This window comes from Callorhinus ursinus, unplaced genomic scaffold (genome assembly GCF_003265705.2).
Source record: "Callorhinus ursinus isolate GAN/ISIS: 27379988/994484 unplaced genomic scaffold, GSC_fseal_2.0 scaffold4, whole genome shotgun sequence".
In the NCBI taxonomy this organism is placed as follows: Eukaryota; Metazoa; Chordata; class Mammalia; order Carnivora; family Otariidae; genus Callorhinus; species Callorhinus ursinus.
Genome location: NW_027397066.1, coordinates 77,138,146 through 77,156,091, shown reverse-complemented (window position 1 = coordinate 77,156,091; position 17,946 = coordinate 77,138,146). Strand labels below are relative to the sequence as shown.

Here is a 17,946-nt window from a genome sequence, read left to right as displayed (position 1 = left end):
GGGGTTTGATCCCAGGACCCCAGGATCATGACCTGAGCTGAAGGCAGATGCTTAACCCACTGAGCCACCCAGGTGCCCCTATTTTTCCATCATTAAAGAAATATATAATAACTACTGATACTTATCAAGTAGTGACTACAAATCAAGCAATGCACTGAATGATTGAAATACATTAACTTGTTTGATCCTTTCAACTCGGAGAAATCAGAATGATTTTTATCATTACCATTTCACAGAAGAGGAAACTGATGCAGAGGCTGTTGGTCTGAGGAAAGTTCCAGAGCTCAAAGTGGTAGTGTTGAAATTCCAATTTCAGGCAAGCAGTCATACCAGGTTGGAAGTCTTCATCAGGACCTTATATGACCATGTGCCTACATTGGTTGGAAAATCAGAAAAACAACGAATTGGGACTCTGAGTCAATGTTGTATCGTGAACAGCAGTTAGGAACTCGCTAATTAAATACCACAGGGCTAAGAGAGCTCCAATTCCGGAGCCGCCAGAGAAAAATGAAGGTATATTCAGTTAAGTTCTCATTGTCCTTCAAATGCTTGTGTGGGCATTACCAGACAGATTGTCACATGCATTCATAGTTCTTTCTCACGCAGTCCAATCTGGTGCACAGGGCAGACGTGAAGGGCATGGGGTATGCAGAAAACAGTGGTAGCCCGGAGAGAATCAAGATAATCCATGAGGGGTGTTCACCCTGAGTCACCTCCTTTACCTTTCCCACATTCAAGCAGATCATTGACTCAGCTCATTTCCTCAGGAGAGGATGAAGCAGGGTAAAAAGTAAAAGTTGTTTGGCAACTGCCTTTCTTTCTGGCTTGTAGCTCCAAGGCCTAACCACGGAGAGGGCAAGGACTCTTCGGCAGACACTGGTGAAGGGAAACCATCCTCCCTACAGACCGCCGGCTGACAGCGTTAATTAACTCTCAGGAACACTCATCACCTCTGTGTAAGCGTGGAGGTGATGCACGCGTCTTTTTTAAGCGCACATCTATGCACTCATTTAATGCTCTCAAAACCTCATAAGGTTGTCGTTACTAATATTGTTAAGAATGCTCCGTGAGGGGGGCGCCTGGGTGGCTCAGTGGTTGGGCTTCTGCCTTGGGCTAGGGTCATGGTCTCGGGGTGCTGGGATGGGGTCAGTGTGGGGCTCCCCCGGAGCCTGCTTCTCCCTTTCCTCCCCACTTGTGCTCTCTCTCACTCCTTCTGTGTCTGTCTCTGTCTCAAATAAATAAATAAAATCTTAAAAAAAAAAGAATGCTCCATGAGGGCAAGGATTTTTTTTTTCTGTTTTTGTTTACTGCTTTACCTCTATTATCCAGAATAGTACCTGGCAAAGATTAGGTACTCACTAAATATTTAAACAATATGGCTCTTCGGAGAAAAGGAATGTAAATGAAATAGGCTAGCAGCAATGAGAACTTAAGGAATCCTCGTAAACATGTGATTTGTGGGAAAATATAATATTTGGGATCATTCATTCAGCAAAGATGTAGTAGTGCCTATGATGTGCCCGGCATTCCTTCCCATCGTGAGGGCGCCACACTAAACTGAACAGTGAAATGCCTGCTCTTATGAAGCTCACATTCTGCTGGTGGGGGGGTGGTGAAAACAAACCAAGAAAATACACTATTTGTCAGACACAGTAATGAAGAAACACACAGCAGGTGAGGGATGAGACTGTTGGAGGAGGGTCCCAGTGAAGACGTGGTCAGCCAAGCGTTCTCTAAGAAGAACTAATGAATTGCAGAAGCCAGCCACGTGCATATCCGAAAAGAAGGCTTACTTGTGTTCACTTTCTCTCATTCTCCGGGAGCCTATGGTGTTAAGGTTTTTAAACATAGATGAGCATGTAGCAATAGGCACACATCAGCACCTGTAACTTTGATTTTATCAACTGAACGCAAATATGTTAGGTTATTATTCACACACAGAGATCCTATAAAATGCCAAGAAGAACCAGAAGTCTTTGCAGGATTGGACTGTTTGGCAGGCATATCTCATCTAAGAAATGAAGGAAGAGACTTAGGTGGAAGTAAGTCGCTTCGTCTCTCATTGGCTTGTGACTGTCACTTACTCATCGTATAAACCCAAGATGCAGTCACTGATGAGAGCATAGAAGATACTAGAGACTCCACAGAGACATAGCACAAGTAAGTGATAAGATTGAACTCTACAAAGTTAAGAAATGAGATAGGGTTATTTCTCCATCTTAGTGTTTTTTATTACTGTGATATTCTGTGTGCGACTGAGCAACTAATACCTATTTTCACCATGCCACTCAATTCAGCTCTCATTCAGAGCTTCTTTGTTAGTGGCCAGGTAGAAATCAAACAGTAGTTTCTTTTCTTTTCTTTCTTTTTTCTTCTTTCTTTCTTTCTTTCTTTCTTTCTTTCTTTCTTTCTTTCTTTCTTTCTTTCTTTCTTTCTTTCCTTTTCTTGAGGATAGGTGAAGGGGCAGAGGGAGAGGGAGACAGAGAATCTTAAGCAGGCTCCATCCTGGGCCCGGTGTAGGGCTCAATCCCATGACCTTGAGATCATGACCTGAGCCTAAATCAAGAGTTGGACACTTAACTGAGCCACCCAGTCTCCCCAAAATCAAACACTAGTTTCTAAGAGAAATATAGGTACTGGAGATTTTGAAGGATTTTAAGATTTTAAAAGATCCTTTAAGTAGATATTAGCATAAAAAATGCAGTCAGTACTGGAGGAAAAGTTCTTCCAGTATTTTCCCCACTAATATTTTCAGTGTGTGAAGCCTTTAGAGAAGTTCTTCTCTTTTTGTTTCCTTCTCTTTTTTCTTTCTCCCTCCCTCCCTCCTTTCTTTCTTTCTTTCTTCCTTTTTCTTTCTTTCTTTCTTTCTTTCTTTCTTTCTTTCTTTCTTTCTTTCTTTCTTTCTTTCTTTCTTTCTTTCTTTCTTTCTTTCTTTCTTTCATCTTTCTCCTCCCTCCCTCCCTCTCTCTCTCTCTCTCTTTCTTTCTTTCTGTTTAGGGATTTTCTTTGTAATATTTTCTATCATTTTAGGCTCATTTTGTTGAAGCATCTCCATGTTTTGCCAAGAATTGCATTCTATCATCATTTGGTTTCAAAGGTAATTTAAGGCATTTACTCCAGACTAAGAATTTGAGCTCTCAGCTCCCAAAGGATATTTCAATTATTCCTCTTGCTTTGGCTTTAACATGAGGCAACAATTTAAAATATTTTGTTGGTCTTTGGTGGGAAAAGAGAGATCCTGGCTTGCCAATGCAAAATTAAACATTCGGGATTCGACTGAAATCAGTATTTTACTCAGTTAACAAAAATGCTTATATTTATTGTCCTACAATTTAACTCCAACCTGGCAACTTTTCCAGAACCGAACTAGACATGCTCAGGGACCCTGTGAAGGAGGGAAATCAACATTCTTTACCACCAACTGTTAGCGGGTAATGCAGTGCTGTTATTTAATGCCATAATGGGCAAGAGGTTCTTATGTAGACAATAGCAGCTCCTGTGATTGCTCTCTAAATCCACTTTTTACAATTCAAAACACTACAGTCTATATGATGGGATCACAAACATTATACTCTATGCTGGTACATTTTGTGTAGGTTAAATACTGGTCAAGTTGGGATCTAGTTTGCTAGATCCCAACTTGACCAGTATTTAAATTCACAATATAAATTCACAAATAATCTTTGTTCTTATACTTCAGACTTGTAGGTTATTGCATTACTACTAGGCATATATAAAACTGTATCTGGAATTCTTGAGTATGTTTGACATTCCTTTTATTTAAGAGTAAGAGCTCATGTAGATCAACACTTTTATCAGTAAAATAAAGATAAATAGCATTTAGGTTTTGAAGCGAATTGTAAATGGTTAATACTTAATTCCTTATTTGTGAGTTTTTCTATCCATCAAAATTACTCCAAAAATTCAGCTCCTTTTTTCAGTTACCTGCTGAAATCTTGAAGGTATGTAACATAGTAAATGAATATTAGCCTCCTTGGCCAGAGTTGAATTTGGATGGTTATCTCCGTTCTGGCAGACATTAGCATTTTTGATACTGTTTTACTGTGCGCTTACAGCAACATACAGTTCAGTTAAAATGAAATGGTTTTATTATAGCTTGTACTTTATCAATGACTGCATTAAAATTGCCTCTGGGATTGAATAGTCATGTGTTTTGTGGTTGTTAATCAGTTGAAATGTGCCAGTGTTACCTTAAAGAAAAAGAGCTACAAATGAGGAGAAAGAAAGGAGCTCCCCAAGACAGAACTTTTCAAAAACACTATTATTTTCCATGTAAATATTAATTGATTAATTATTGATTAAATAATTTAATTATTTATCTTATGATTAAATAATTAATTAAAATAATTAAATATTTAATTAACATTAAATATTATATATTAAAAGCTAAATCTTCTTTTGCATTTAATGGCTTCATCCATCTGAGTTTACAGGTGAAAGTGTCTATGCAGGGGTTTTATGAGTCATCATTCATATGTTCTTTGAGAAACTGTGTATCTTGTTTTTCAAACACAATTCTAAGTGGATTCATCAGATAAATCTGATGAATCAGGAACTTTATTTTTTTTAAAGACTTTTATTTATTTGAGAGAGAAAGCATGAGCAGGGGGAGGGGCAGAGGGAGAGGAAGAAGCAGACTCCCTGCTGAGCAGGGAGACCGATGTGGGGCTCCATCCCAGGGCCCCGAGATCAAGATCTGAGCCGAAGGCAGACAGACGCTTAACCGAGTAAGCCACCCAGATGCCCCTTGAATCAGGAACTTTAAATAACTTCTTCAGAATGGAAGGAAGCCAGTGGTTAGTTTTAGTTGTAAAGGAAAGCATTAAGCACAATCAGCTTACCTTTTTACTTCTTGTCCTGTATCATTTCAGGAAACATTTTGCAGCATGCCCTACATGGGATTCTTAACACGGAGTGACAGTGTTCAGGGCTCAGAAATGAAGCTCACAGGGAACAGCATGATACTAGGATTTGCCTAGGCCAGGCAAAGCATACTTAGGTCTATCATGCAGCTGGGTATTATTTCTATATATTGTGGGAAGCTGGGATCTAATTCTGTAGAGTTTTCTTCTTTGTCTCAGTCTGGTCCCATTAGATCCCCACCGAAATGGCATGTCTGTCATGTATCTGCGGTTCTGTTTCCAGACTCTACACACCTCTAGATGTCTGGTCCTGAACAAAAATCACATTATCCTCATTACAAGGTTTTTTTAAAGTCTTGCAATCTGGTAGGTCAAGTCCTCTCCTTCTGTTCTCTTAATTTGTCTTGGTTATTTTGGTCCTTAGCATTTCCATTTGAAATTTAGGCTCAGGTTTATTCACAGATGCTCTTGAATTTTAAATACAAACAGTAACTTTGATTGCAAATAAGGACAGTGTTGTCCCTTCCTTTGCATTCCTTACATATGCTGTTTATTGTCTTATCTTACTGAGTTAGCTGGGCCATCCAGGGCTATGTTGAACAGTAAGGGTAATACTGGGGTTCTCATTATTCCTGATGTTAAAGAAAATGCTCCTATTTGCTCCCCGTTATGTATGATGTTTGCTCTAAGTTTTTTTTGTAGCGACTCTATTTTCTTTTGGGCCTGGTGTCTTTCATGAATGTAACTAACTACCAATTCAATTTCTTTACTGGTTAGTGTTAAATACAGGCTTTCAGGGGTTGTTTTTTCTTTTTTTAATTTGACTGTGTTAGTTTACATATTTCTAAAAATTTTTCCATTTAAGCGTTCAGATTCAGGGACATAAAGTTATTTGCCATGTTAGCTTACGATTTTGAATGATCTATTTCATCTGTTCTTATGACCCCTTTTTGTGTATGATATTAATTTTTGTGACTTTTCATACATTTTCTTTATCAGTTTTACTAGAGGTTTACAATTTGACCTTTTAAAAGTTGTATATAAAAGCTTGCCAGGCCCTAATTTCAAGCAGTGCATCTCTATACACTCTCCCATTTGAGTGGGAACCTTTATTCTCCTTTTTTCTGAAGGAGCTACCCTCGTGGATGACACTGCCTCTCTCAGAATTCAGGGTTCCTGCTTTATTTACCATTTTACAGGTGAGGAAACTAAAGCTAGGGACAGGTGATTTGCCCAAGGCCATTCAGACAGTAAGTGGCAGGGGTGACCCCCAAATCACACATTCCGTTTGCCACTGACCTGCTCTGCCCTTGAGCCTGTTCCTCACTGCGCCTCTCCGTGGGAGCGTGATATGTCTTACTTTCATCCTTTTTAACCCATCATCCTCATGAAGTAAAGGCTTTAACAAAGTGAGATTATTGTAACAGAAATATACTGCCAAATGCAGTAAGAGGGGAAAAAAAATTTTTAGGCACTGTCCTCTTTGGTGATCATTAGCTTATATTATAAATTGCCTTATAAATTTTCACCATACAAATATTTACCTGGAATTTCTTCTGTTAGGGTTTTTTGTTTTGTTTTGTTTTTTGTTTTTAAGATTTTATTCACTTAGGGGCGCCTGGGTGGTTCAGTCGTTAAGCGTCTGCCTTCGGCTCAGGTCACGGTCCCGGGGTCCTGGGGTACTGGGGTCGAGCCCCGCATCTGGCTCCTTGCTCCGCGGGAAGCCTGCTTCTCCCTCTCCCACTCCCCCTGCTTGTGTTCCCTCTCTCGCTGTGTCTCTCTCTGTCAAATAAGTAAATAAAATCTTGGGGCGCCTGGGTGGCTCAGTCATTAAGCGTCTGCCTTCGGCTCAGGTCATGGTCCCAGGGTCCTGGGATCGAGCCCCGCACCGGGCTCCCTGCTCTGCGGGAAGCTGCTTCTCCTGCTCCTGCTCCCCTTGCTTGTGTTCCTTCTCTCGCTGTGTATCTCTGTCAAATAAATAAAATCTTTAAAAAAAGAGATTTTATTCACTTATCTGAGGGAGAGAGTGCTAATGAGAGAGCACAAGCTGGGGGAGAGGTAGACTCCCCACTGAGCAGGGAGCCCAATATGGGGCTTGATCCCAGGACCCCAGGATCATGACCTGCGCCGAAGCAGATGCTTAAACGACTGAGCCACCCAGGTGGCTCTCTTCTGTTAGTTTTTATGCAAAAGCTTTATAAAATATAGAAAGGATTTGAAGAATCCATAAATGTTTCCAACTGCATTTACATTTACTTATTTTTCATGTTCTAAAAATGTGCACATTTACCCTAAAAAACAAGTCTTCAGGTTTGGAAGTTTTGTAGCTGTAAAAATCAAGAAACCAGACTTGTGCTCAGTAGAAAATATAATTCTGCAAGTAACTACAGGAATGTGTCGTGCAAGTACAGCTTCATTAATGAGTTATGACTGTTGAAAGGATGTTCTAGAAGGAAAGATAAGCATTTGTCAGATGGTCACGGACCTGTGCCAAATCTTAGATTTAAAGATATATTTGCAGAAAACTACAGATAGCTGCCAACTTACACTAATGATTTCTTAATGTCTTCTTTACTTGAGTGAAACACAATATAAAATAACATGTTTTTGCAAATGAACCACAACAACAAACAATCCCTGTGTTTTCATGCAGAATTAGGAGGTAGACACTGACATTTACCTGGCATTTGATCAAATGAGAAAAAGTTATATGTTTAATTTTTAATATTGATCATAACAGATGTATATAAATCTATTCATATAATGTTTGTAAGGAAAATGCATATCATGTCTCTGTTGCTGAGGAAAAATTGACCTATGACAGCAAAAATCAATAAAGGAAAGTTGTGTAAAATGTTCGCCAAATAAAAACTGCAACCAAGAATGACACTTTTTCCACTCTGAAGGCTTTTCTTGTTCTTTTGAGATTTAAAAGCAGATAGATCAGGGAATTGTAACCACTACGCTTTTTATGTCCTAGATAAGAATGTTCCCTTTATTGTGATTACATAAGTATTTCCTTTTTTCAGAAGGAAGCTTGCTACTTTACATTTTTTATTGGCTATTTTTGTACTCTCCTATTTTTCCCACTATTTTTTTCTAAGCTCCACATTAAGCTTCATTTAGTCCTAACCCCAAATTTGAACTCCTTCTATGCATATTTCTCCCCCAAAGTACTGGGGCTGTAAATCTTGGAATTTTCATTAGTTCACTCCAGTGAATTCTTCCCTCTAGAGAGAGCACTCCCTCACATAGTGATGTGTGTGGCAGGTGCCACGTGTCACTTGGGTGCAGACTGGACTGGCTAACAGGAGTGGAATGGGGCATGGGACGTTCAGAGTGACTCTGTTTCTAGCAAGGAGCACCAGCTCCACCCACAACACCTGGACAGGGCAAACCAAGGCCCAGAGAAGTGGACTCACCAGAAATCACTATCAATCATCATTTCTTGGATCTTGAGGGGGTCTAGATAGGCAACCGGACAGTTGTTTGCAGTCACCCTCACCATGAATGCACGAACTTGGCAATCTAGATTTTTATGGTTTGTGTTTGACTTTTTATGTGATGTGCTTTCAAATATATTTTTTTAAGATTTTATTTATTTGAGAGAGAGAGAGAGAGCGCGCGCGCGCACAAGAGAGAGCGCATGAGCCAGGGAGAGGCAGAGAAGCAGACTCCCCGCTGAGCAGGGAGCACAACGCGGGACTCAATCTGTTCGGATCTGAGGACCCTGGGATCATGACCTGAGCAGAAGGCAGAAGCTTAACCGACAGAGCCACCCAGGACCCTGTGATGTGCTTTCAGATAGAATTTTGTTTTGAGACTTCAGCCCAACTTTTCTTTCTAGCTAACATTCCATTAATATCCTTGAAAGACTTCCTTAGCAGAAAATGAACTATTTATACTTAAACCACTTAAAATTAATGATATTTATGACTTCTATTCATGGAATTACTATGATTATTATTTATTTTTAGTGTACTGTATTCACAGTGTTTATTCTTGACCATAGAATGAATTCAAAGTTATTATTGTTGATAGCTAATAATTATTAAGTGTTTAGCATTGTGCTAAATGTTTGACATGTATTATCTCATTAGATCTCCAAATCCATATTAGTACCTCTATTTACAGAAGTGGACTTTGAAGTTCAGAGAGATTTTATTGATTAGCCCAAAGATACATAGCAACTAAGAGGAAAAGCTGAATTTCAAATGAAAATGTTTCTTTCTCAGTTGCCGGATCATCATAAAATTACCATACGTGCTACTACTATTCCTTAAAATCATTATTTATAAACCATGACAATGGGAGGATACAAATCACAGAAAATCACAAAATTATAACGGCCTACAGCTACCCAATGCCGCTAGTATTACCCAACTCTCCGAAATTTAAGAGAAGTTGCAACCCAGCGGCGTGGATGCAGTAAAAAAAAAAAAAAAAAAAGAGAGAGAGAGCAATGTTTCCCTAAGTCATTGATTCCTAGAGGGAAATGCCACGGGGGTGGGAAGAGAGCGGACGGCCAGCTCAGGCTGGCAACGCGGGCTCCCATCCTCTTGCATGTACCCTGTTCTTGAAATCCTCATCCAGCTGTCCTCACAAACTCAGCTGCGTCACCAAAGCAAACAATAAACCAAATGTCAAATTACAAGTGAGTAAAGGCAGGACAAAAACAGCTTCAAATGGAAAGTTTTGGACTTTATCCTCTGACAGTTGGTGTATAGATAGATAGCCTCTCACTCTGAATTTTTTTGTAAGTAAAATTTGAGTCTGGTTATTTCACTGGAATGTTCTAGCTAGTTTTTTTTTTTTTAAGATTTTAATCATTTATTTGAGAGAGAGATAGCAGAAGCTGTGGGGGGGGGGGGGGCAGAGAGAGAGGGAGAAGCAGACTCCCCGCTGAGCAGGGAGCCTCACATGGGACTTGATCCCAGGACTCTGAGATCATGACCCAAGCTGAAGGCAGACACGAACTGAGCCACCCAGGTGCCCCATCCAGCTAGTTCTTAAAGAGAGAGTCATGATCTTAATTCTGTCAAGTTTTCCCCATATGTTATTAGGATTCAGGCTTTGAAATATTCTCTAATATCTCCAGTTGTCTCAAAATATGCCATAAAGTTTTGAAAAAAGTCCCCAAAGGAAAATGTTGAAACATCTCTAGAGGGCTGTTAAAATAATCTTTCAATTTTTCTTTTTCCAGATTCATACCATGCCAAACTACAAACTCATTTATTTTAATATGAGGGGGAGAGCAGAAATTATTCGTTACATATTTGCCTATTTGGACATAAAATATGAAGACCACAGGATAGAACAAGCTGATTGGACTGAAGTCAAATCAAGTAAGTGGCACAAGTAACAGTTTATGAAAATGTAGGGAAAATATGTCTCCAAAACCTTCTGTCTTTCCTCAGGGAAATGAAAAAATAGAGGTTTTTAAATCTCATGTAGCTTTACATTGAGAAGCAGCAGTTCAGGCAAGTTAAATAAATGCTATGTGGCCCAAATTTTCCTATTCAAGATGAAAACACAAACCTTACAGAAAGAATATATAAAGATAAACAATAAGAAGTTTTGTCATAAGAGCTGAAAGAGGGAATACTGAAGTGAGTATTCTTGACAATTCGAATTGGATGGGCTTACTACAAATATCTACAGTGTTCTGACAAAGGATCGGATATGCTGCTCTAACAGAAAACCAAACTCAAGGTGGCTTAAATAAGAAGGAAATTGTATCACATAACTGAAAATCCAGAAATAGGACAGGTTTCAATAGATGACTTTATTCATTTTTCCTCCACTGTGTGTTGCCAGCATCATGAGGCTAGTAGCAATAAGTTTGCTACAATTTCAGCCCCACAGCCTTGAACAGTAACATCAAGAGGTATATGAGAGAGAAAGAGCACTGCTTCCTTAAGTATTCCCAGAAGAATGAACAAAAACTCCCAGAAGACCTTAGCAAACTTGTCATGTCTCACTGGCTCAGATTGGGTCACACGTCCATTTCTGAACCAGTCACTGACCAAGCAGATGGGAAGAACCTTGAACCATCTAGTCTACCTCACAAGTTGGGGTTAGAATCAATTTTCATGAAGTACGTGGCTATTCCAAAGAAGGGTGAATATGTGAACAAAACTGAGATGTTTGATCAGACAAACATCATGATGAAGAGCAAATGTGATGAAGAGCAAATTGACAAATTGGGCAGGTAATCCAATGAAAACATGCTAGTTAGCACTCAGGACAAAGGGGAAGAATTAGAAATATATTACATTAAAAAGTGTGTGGCTCTCAAGTAAGCTGTAAGTCGTCCTCTAGGTGCTATTTTCTTTTCTTTTTTAGAATGAAGAAAGTATAGTTGAGCTAATTCTTTGCCCATCATGTCTGCCTAGAAATACTAACTAAATACTATTTGTCTAAAATTCACATTTTTGTGTTGGTATTATTACAAATTTGCTTAAAGATGAAGTTGAAAATAGTTGAAAACAACTATTGAGTATATGAAGACTTTTGGGCACCTGGTGGATTTCATTTAATTTCTCCAGCATGCCTTCATGGGATGTATTATTGTATCTATTTTATAGTTGGGATAACTATGGCACACAGAATTTATGTAATTTTTCCAGGTTCACAGTCCTAGCAAGGTAAAACTGTTTTTCAAACACAGGTCAATTTCATTGAGTGGCCCAAGTTATTTACACTAGATAATGCCAATAACACCATGATAACTGGCGTATTAACAATACATATCACCAGATGCCTTTTGGAAACATGAGTTCCTTAAAAATCATTAGCCCTGTAGCCACTCTTTTCCTTATTAGAGAACTCTTCCCTGGTGGGCTAGAATATCTTATTTCCTGTTCTCATGAAACTTTCTCATTAATATCTAAACTTTTCCCCTGCTATCAGAATTTGTACATGGGATTTTTGATTCTGTGGTTATAAAATAGGTGAAATTTAATTTTATCCATTAATTAAGATGGATAACAAGCTGCAAAGATGTTACATATAACAAATTCTGCCTTTTAGTTTTTAGATATAAATTCTTTGAGTGCCTCATACCCTATTCTATCTTGACTTTTCATTATGTTATTGAAAATGGAATTGCCAAATTTTCTTAATATTTTCGTAGATTCTTTTTTTTTTTAAGATTCCATCCATTTATTCATGAGAGGCAGAGAGAGAGAGAGGCAGAGAGAGAGAGAGAGGCAGAGGGAGAAGCAGGTTCCCCAAGGAGCAGGGAGCCCGTGTGGAACTTGATCCCAGAACCCGGGGATCATGACCTGAGCCGAAGGCAGATGTTAACCATCTGAGTCACCCAGGCACCTAATATTTTCATAGATTCTTAGAGTGGGAAGGTATCTTAAAGTTCATGATGGTTAGTGTGTGTGTGTGTATATATATATATATATATATATATATATATATATATATAGTTTCCAATGCTTAATAGACACCCAGCACAAGTGGAACTTAAGAAACAAAATGGACATTTGGGACGGGAAAAAGAGAGAAACAAATCATGAGAGACTCTTAACAATAGAGAAGAAACTGAGGGTTAATGGAGGGATGTGGGTGGGGGATGGGCTAAATGGGAGATGGGGATTAACATAACGCTTGTTATGATGAGCACTGGGTGCTGTATGTGAATGATGAACCATTGAACACTACTCCTGAACCAATATTGAACTGTATATCAACTAACTAGAATTTAAATTCAAACAAAACAAAACAAAAAACAAAAACAGACACCCAGCCCAAAAATGGACTAAAGAGGATAGCAGTTTATTTCTTTTGCATAAAAGCCCAAGCTGATATGGCAGTTCTGCTCCACAGAGCTGTCAAAGATTAGGTTCTTTTTTTCTGTTGATCTGCCACCCCTGGTTGGTTGTCTTATTTACATAGTGTAAGAGAGTCCTGTCTCCTTCCACATTCCAGCTCACAAGAAGTGTGAGAGGGAAGGAGGCACATCTCTTTCTTTCAACCGCATGACCAGAGAGTTTTATACCTCACTTCTGCTTATAGCCCCTTGGCAAGAACTTCTTCACATGGTTACACATTACTGCAAAGGGAAGCCGGGAAATCCTGACTTTATTGCTTTGAGAAAAAAGGAAAAAATAAATGTTAAAAACAGTTTCTTAGAAATTTTAGCTGGCCTCATCTCCTACCTGATTTAGGAGTGCTCTCTGGTGTTGGAAACCCTCTATGATCTCCCCTCTGTGAGAACCTAGAGTATCATTGGATATTTCTATTAAAAAGTTCTTCTAGGTTGGGGCACCTGGGTGGCTCAGTCTGTTAAATATCTGCCTACGGCTCAGGTCATGATCCCACGGTCCTGGGATCAAGCCCCTCAGCCCCTCATGGGGCTCCCTGCTCAGCGGGGAGCCTGCTTCTCCCTGTCCCTCTGCCTCTCCCCCTGCTTGAGCACACACATGTTCGTGCGCTCTCTCTCTTTCTCTCTCAAATAAATTAATAAAATCTTAAAAAAAAAACAAACTTCTTCCAGGTCAAACCTGGTGGACTGTGCACAGGTATTGACATTTTTCTTCTCTTTTCAAATAACATTAAAGTACTTCTTTAAAAAAAAAAAGGGGGGGGCAAAGCCCTACAAGGACAAAGACATCAAGCTTGAATAAGAGAGCACAAAATTCCTAAAGCTGGAAAACAGGTCAAAGAATGGTAAGGTGACGAAGTAGGCCCGTGATGCCCAAATATAAGCCTGGTAGAGGCGAAGGCAAGCCGAATCACTGCAGGGAGCCCCCGGAAGGCTCAGGAATTGGTAGCAACAGAGAACTCTAAAAGCTGAACCAACAGAGGGTGGACTGGAAGCATGTGAAGCAACAGCATGACCGCCCTGGAAGAAGTATGGAGATGACTCTCAACAGATGACGGACCAGAGCTTTGTGGGACAATAGGCATTTCTGAGGACACAATACTACAAGCGGGACTCAGTGGAAGCCTAGAAACTAAATCGTGAGACCCAGAGCTCTTATCCCCTGCTCCCCAATCAAAATGCTACACCCAGACGGGTATCTCTCGGGCAGAAAGAGTTCTCTCAGAGGAAGCTGATCAATCCCAGAGAAATGTCTAACAGACTCTGGACAGGTGGGAGTCTCAAGGCCATGGCCCAGCCCGATCCCATATACACTGAGATTCCAATTAGCTTCTATTCCTTTCGCTTATTTAAAACAGGAATGGAAAACCATAAATTAAGAGATAATTGTGAGAAGGGCTCTAATGTGAAACAGACATAAACAAAGAAGCAGAGGGAGAAAAAATCAGCTGAGGGCATCAGGGCGATGTAGCAAGAAAAAAACTTCAAAAAATATAAGACCCTTAGAGATGGGGCGCCTGGGTGGCTCAGTCGTTAAGCGTCTGCCTTCAGCTCAGGTCATGATCCCAGGGTCCTGGGATCGAGCCCTGCATCGGGCTCCCTGCTCTGCGGGAAGCCTGCTCCACCTGCTTGTGTGCCCTCTCTTGCTGTGTCTCTCTGTCACATAAATAAATAAAATCTTAAAAAAAAAAAGACCCTCAGAGAGAAAAATTCTATATATTCTGAACAAGCATGCTATAAAAAGGAATGTTCAGAGACAAAAAGGTTTTGAAAATTAAAAATTTGATACAGACAAAACAAATGAAATCAAGAAAATGATAAAAAATAAGGAACTCCTCCAGAAAGTACAATAGGAAAAAGAAATAAAAAATAAGAGAAAAAAGATTAGAAAAATTGAGACTCAGCAGGTTTAGGATGTCCAATGTCTCAGTGAAATTCTGGGAAAAAAGAAGGAAAATTTAAAAGACTCTTCCTTATATAAAATTAAAATTTATCTCCTCAGTGGCTTTCATACACCGGTCTTGGACATACCATTTTAAATTGTGGAAAGCTGATTATTCCTTCTTTCACATCCAATTATTTGAAGCAATTTAGTATCTTTAAGACATCATAGAGAAAAAGCCACTGCTGTGTAGACAGTTCAATGATAATAGTCTGAGTGAAGATAAAGGTCACTGGCTGAATACGGAACTGAGTCTCAGTTAACTCATGCATCCATCCCTGTCGTTACCAACTTTTAGAACTTGCTTGATTGTTTTTCTGATCATCATTGTGACTATCAGCCCAAACTTCTCAGCCCTGGCTCTACTTCTTGATTTAGATACTGTTTCCCATGAACTATATCAGATCCGCAAGGTAGGTCCAAGGACAACTCTCTTCTCTTCCTTGAGTGATCCATTTATAGCCCTTGGTTTGGATTTCCTCACCACCCAAGAAGGACAAGCTGCTGTTAGACTTAATGTGTGGTGCCTGGGGAATCACAATGTTCCAGGCATAGGAACAGCGCAGAGCACAGTGGGACCACCACTCCTAGCACAGGTCCAGATACTATCCAAAGACATTTTACCGATTATAGTGGTTATTTTGACAGCCATATCCCACAGCCTTATATTCAGCGTCACTAAATTCCTTAAAGCTGTTCGACAGGTGCTCCTGTTGGATTACATCTCCAATAACTCCAAAGTTATTAATTTTTTTCTGGAACCAAATGAAGAACTTGGCATTTATCTTCTTAAATTTCTTCTTGTTAGATGCAGCCCGATATTCCAAGTGTTGGCAATCGTCCCAAGCTTGGCTCAAATGCTGCTAGTAGCTGAAAGCTTACCATCCCACAGGTCTTCCATGGTGCCAATGCTAAAAAATTATTCTTCATCTTGAGTTAATATCTGTGCCTTTTAAAGTACCTTTTAATTGTAGCTCTGCATTTTAGAGATAGTCGGAAAATGTCCAATTTTTCATCCGTTTGGCAGCTGTACCATATTTGAAGATGGCTTTTAGGTTTCTTTTGTCTTCATTTGTTTTATCTCCCCCAGTAAAGAGTGCCAAGTTCTCCAGCCAATCCTTATAAAATGTGGTTTTCAGACCCTTCTCTAACTTGGATACTATTCTCTGGGTTTGTTCATTTTGAGATGAACAATGTAAATGTTCATTTACATGTAAAAATACATTTTTAATGTATTCTCAAAACATGGCTCTTGGAACTATCAAAACAGCTGAGCAAAAGTTCCAGCTGAACTCAGTCTGAATCTCACCTCTACCAGGTATGTGACCTGGACTATTTATATAACTTCTCTTCACCTCACTTCCTCATTTGTAAAATGAGATAATAGTTAATGCCTACATCATAGGGTTGTTGTAAGTACTAGAAAACCTAATGGGTATGTTAAATATGTAGTACACTGCCTAGCATAAAGGAGGCCTCCCTCAAAATGTTAGGCATGTTAATTCCTAATCCCATACTTTGCTTCAGATGAGGCATCACAATTTGTGTCGGCTGTCTTTGGGACTCTGTTTTGCTCACCGCAGTATCTCAGGCACCTAGACTAGTACTCGGCACACTCATTAGGTATGTACTCAAAGATGGTTTGATTCCTGATGTGAACCGTAGTTCATCTTGTACTTAGTTACTATGCATACAAAAGACACCTGAAGGTTGATTCTAGTAGTTGCTCTAGGGTCATGGGATTGTTCTTTTCTCTCTTTCCAAAATAATTATATTTCCCAAAGCAAGGCACTGTTTGGAAAAATTGTGATCAATACATATGATAAAATATAATGTAGCCATTAAAAAGGTGATGTTTCACTGATTTGGAAAGATTTCAAAAAGATGTTGTCGAATAAAAAAAGTGGTTTACAAATACATACTATAGGATGCTGTTTTTAAATATAAAAGAAAGCAATTAAAATATTCAAATGGTTATAATTATGTGGTAGAATTTATTTTTCTTCAAGTTAGAATTTTTCTATAAAAACATATATTACCCTCTGACAAAAATATAATAAGTTTAGATAAGAAAACAAAGTAGGATCTACAGATAGAATGATAATACATCTGCTATGAGGCTGCCCTATAATGGTACAAATTGCTTGCTGCCTTACTATATACTTCACATAGTCCCTCATCAAAATAAGAATCTGGCTAAATTCTTTACCATAACTCAATATATAAATCAAACTCTCCATTTCCTCAACTTCTTAAAATTTATTTTATTTATTTTTAAAATTTTTTTATTATTAAGATTATTTATTTATTTATTTGAGAGAGAGAGAGAGCACAAGCAGCGGGGAGGAGCAGAGGGAGAGGGAGAAGCAGGCTCCCCGCTGAGCAGGGAGCCCGACGCGGAGCTCGAGCCCAGGCGATCCCAGGCGATCCCAGGAGATCCCAGGACCCTGGGATCATGACCTGAGCTGAAGGCAGACGCTTAGTCGACTGAGCCACTCAGGCGCCCCAGACTATGGTTTTAAAGAATAATTAATGGTATCGCTGATCGAGGCCACAAAAATTAATGAAGCTTTGAAAGAAAGGTTTATTTAAAAGATAAGTAGTAGGTATATGTAAGCCTATGAGGTAATATACAGTTTAATATGTAGTATCACTATAAACCTGGGTTTTAGACCTGGTGCTGCCATGAACTCTGCAGCAGGTCTTCTAACAACTCTTCTTCTAAAAGACCTATAAAGATTCCACTACAGGGGGCCTATTGTCCCTTTTAGAACAAATATTCAGGAATTCCGGAACTTAAAAATCATGATTTGTTTCCATAATTATCAGTAAAAATGGAAGTAGTATTACTTGACTTTGTTATGGAAGTTGATTTTTTGCTTATTTTTTTTTTAAGCTCTTCCATTTGGTAAAATCCCCATTTTGGAAGTCGATGGACTTAACCTTCACCAGAGCCTGGCAATAGCAAGATATTTGGCCAAAAACACAGGTAATATGTTTGTTGTGTTGAAGAGTTTTGATAACGGAAAAAAATACATGACATATATTCACTATTTGTTTATTAAATAACTTATTATTGAACAGTATAGTGTAAGGTATGAAACAAAAGATATGAAAGAAACAAACCTAATCAGCTGAGGGTAGTTAAATGGATTGTGGTGCTTCTACTTACAGGAATCCCATGTGGCTGAAAAAAGAGCAGGGATACCCTTAACACACTTGTAAAGGAAAGATCTGTAGGATATATGGGGATGTGTATATTGAGTGGGATATACAGTTTTATT

At 39.1% G+C, this 17,946-nt stretch overlaps 1 protein-coding gene across 3 annotated transcripts in view; it reads left to right on the top strand.

Moving 5' to 3' along the window:
* Window positions 1-2,140: 2,140 nt before the first annotated feature.
* The window catches only part of HPGDS (hematopoietic prostaglandin D synthase), a 68,403-nt gene continuing 52,597 nt past the window's right edge, over window positions 2,141-17,946 (top strand). For 2 of the 3 annotated variants that reach the window (XM_073891972.1, XM_025873464.2), the window contains exons 1-3: window positions 2,141-2,160; window positions 10,087-10,228; window positions 17,559-17,651. In XM_073891972.1, the coding sequence (XP_073748073.1) occupies window positions 10,096-10,228; window positions 17,559-17,651 (226 nt within the window). In that variant the 5' untranslated portion in view covers window positions 2,141-2,160; window positions 10,087-10,095. The remainder of the gene's footprint in view (window positions 2,161-10,086; window positions 10,229-17,558; window positions 17,652-17,946) is intronic. The other variant, XM_073891973.1, reaches the window with a different exon arrangement.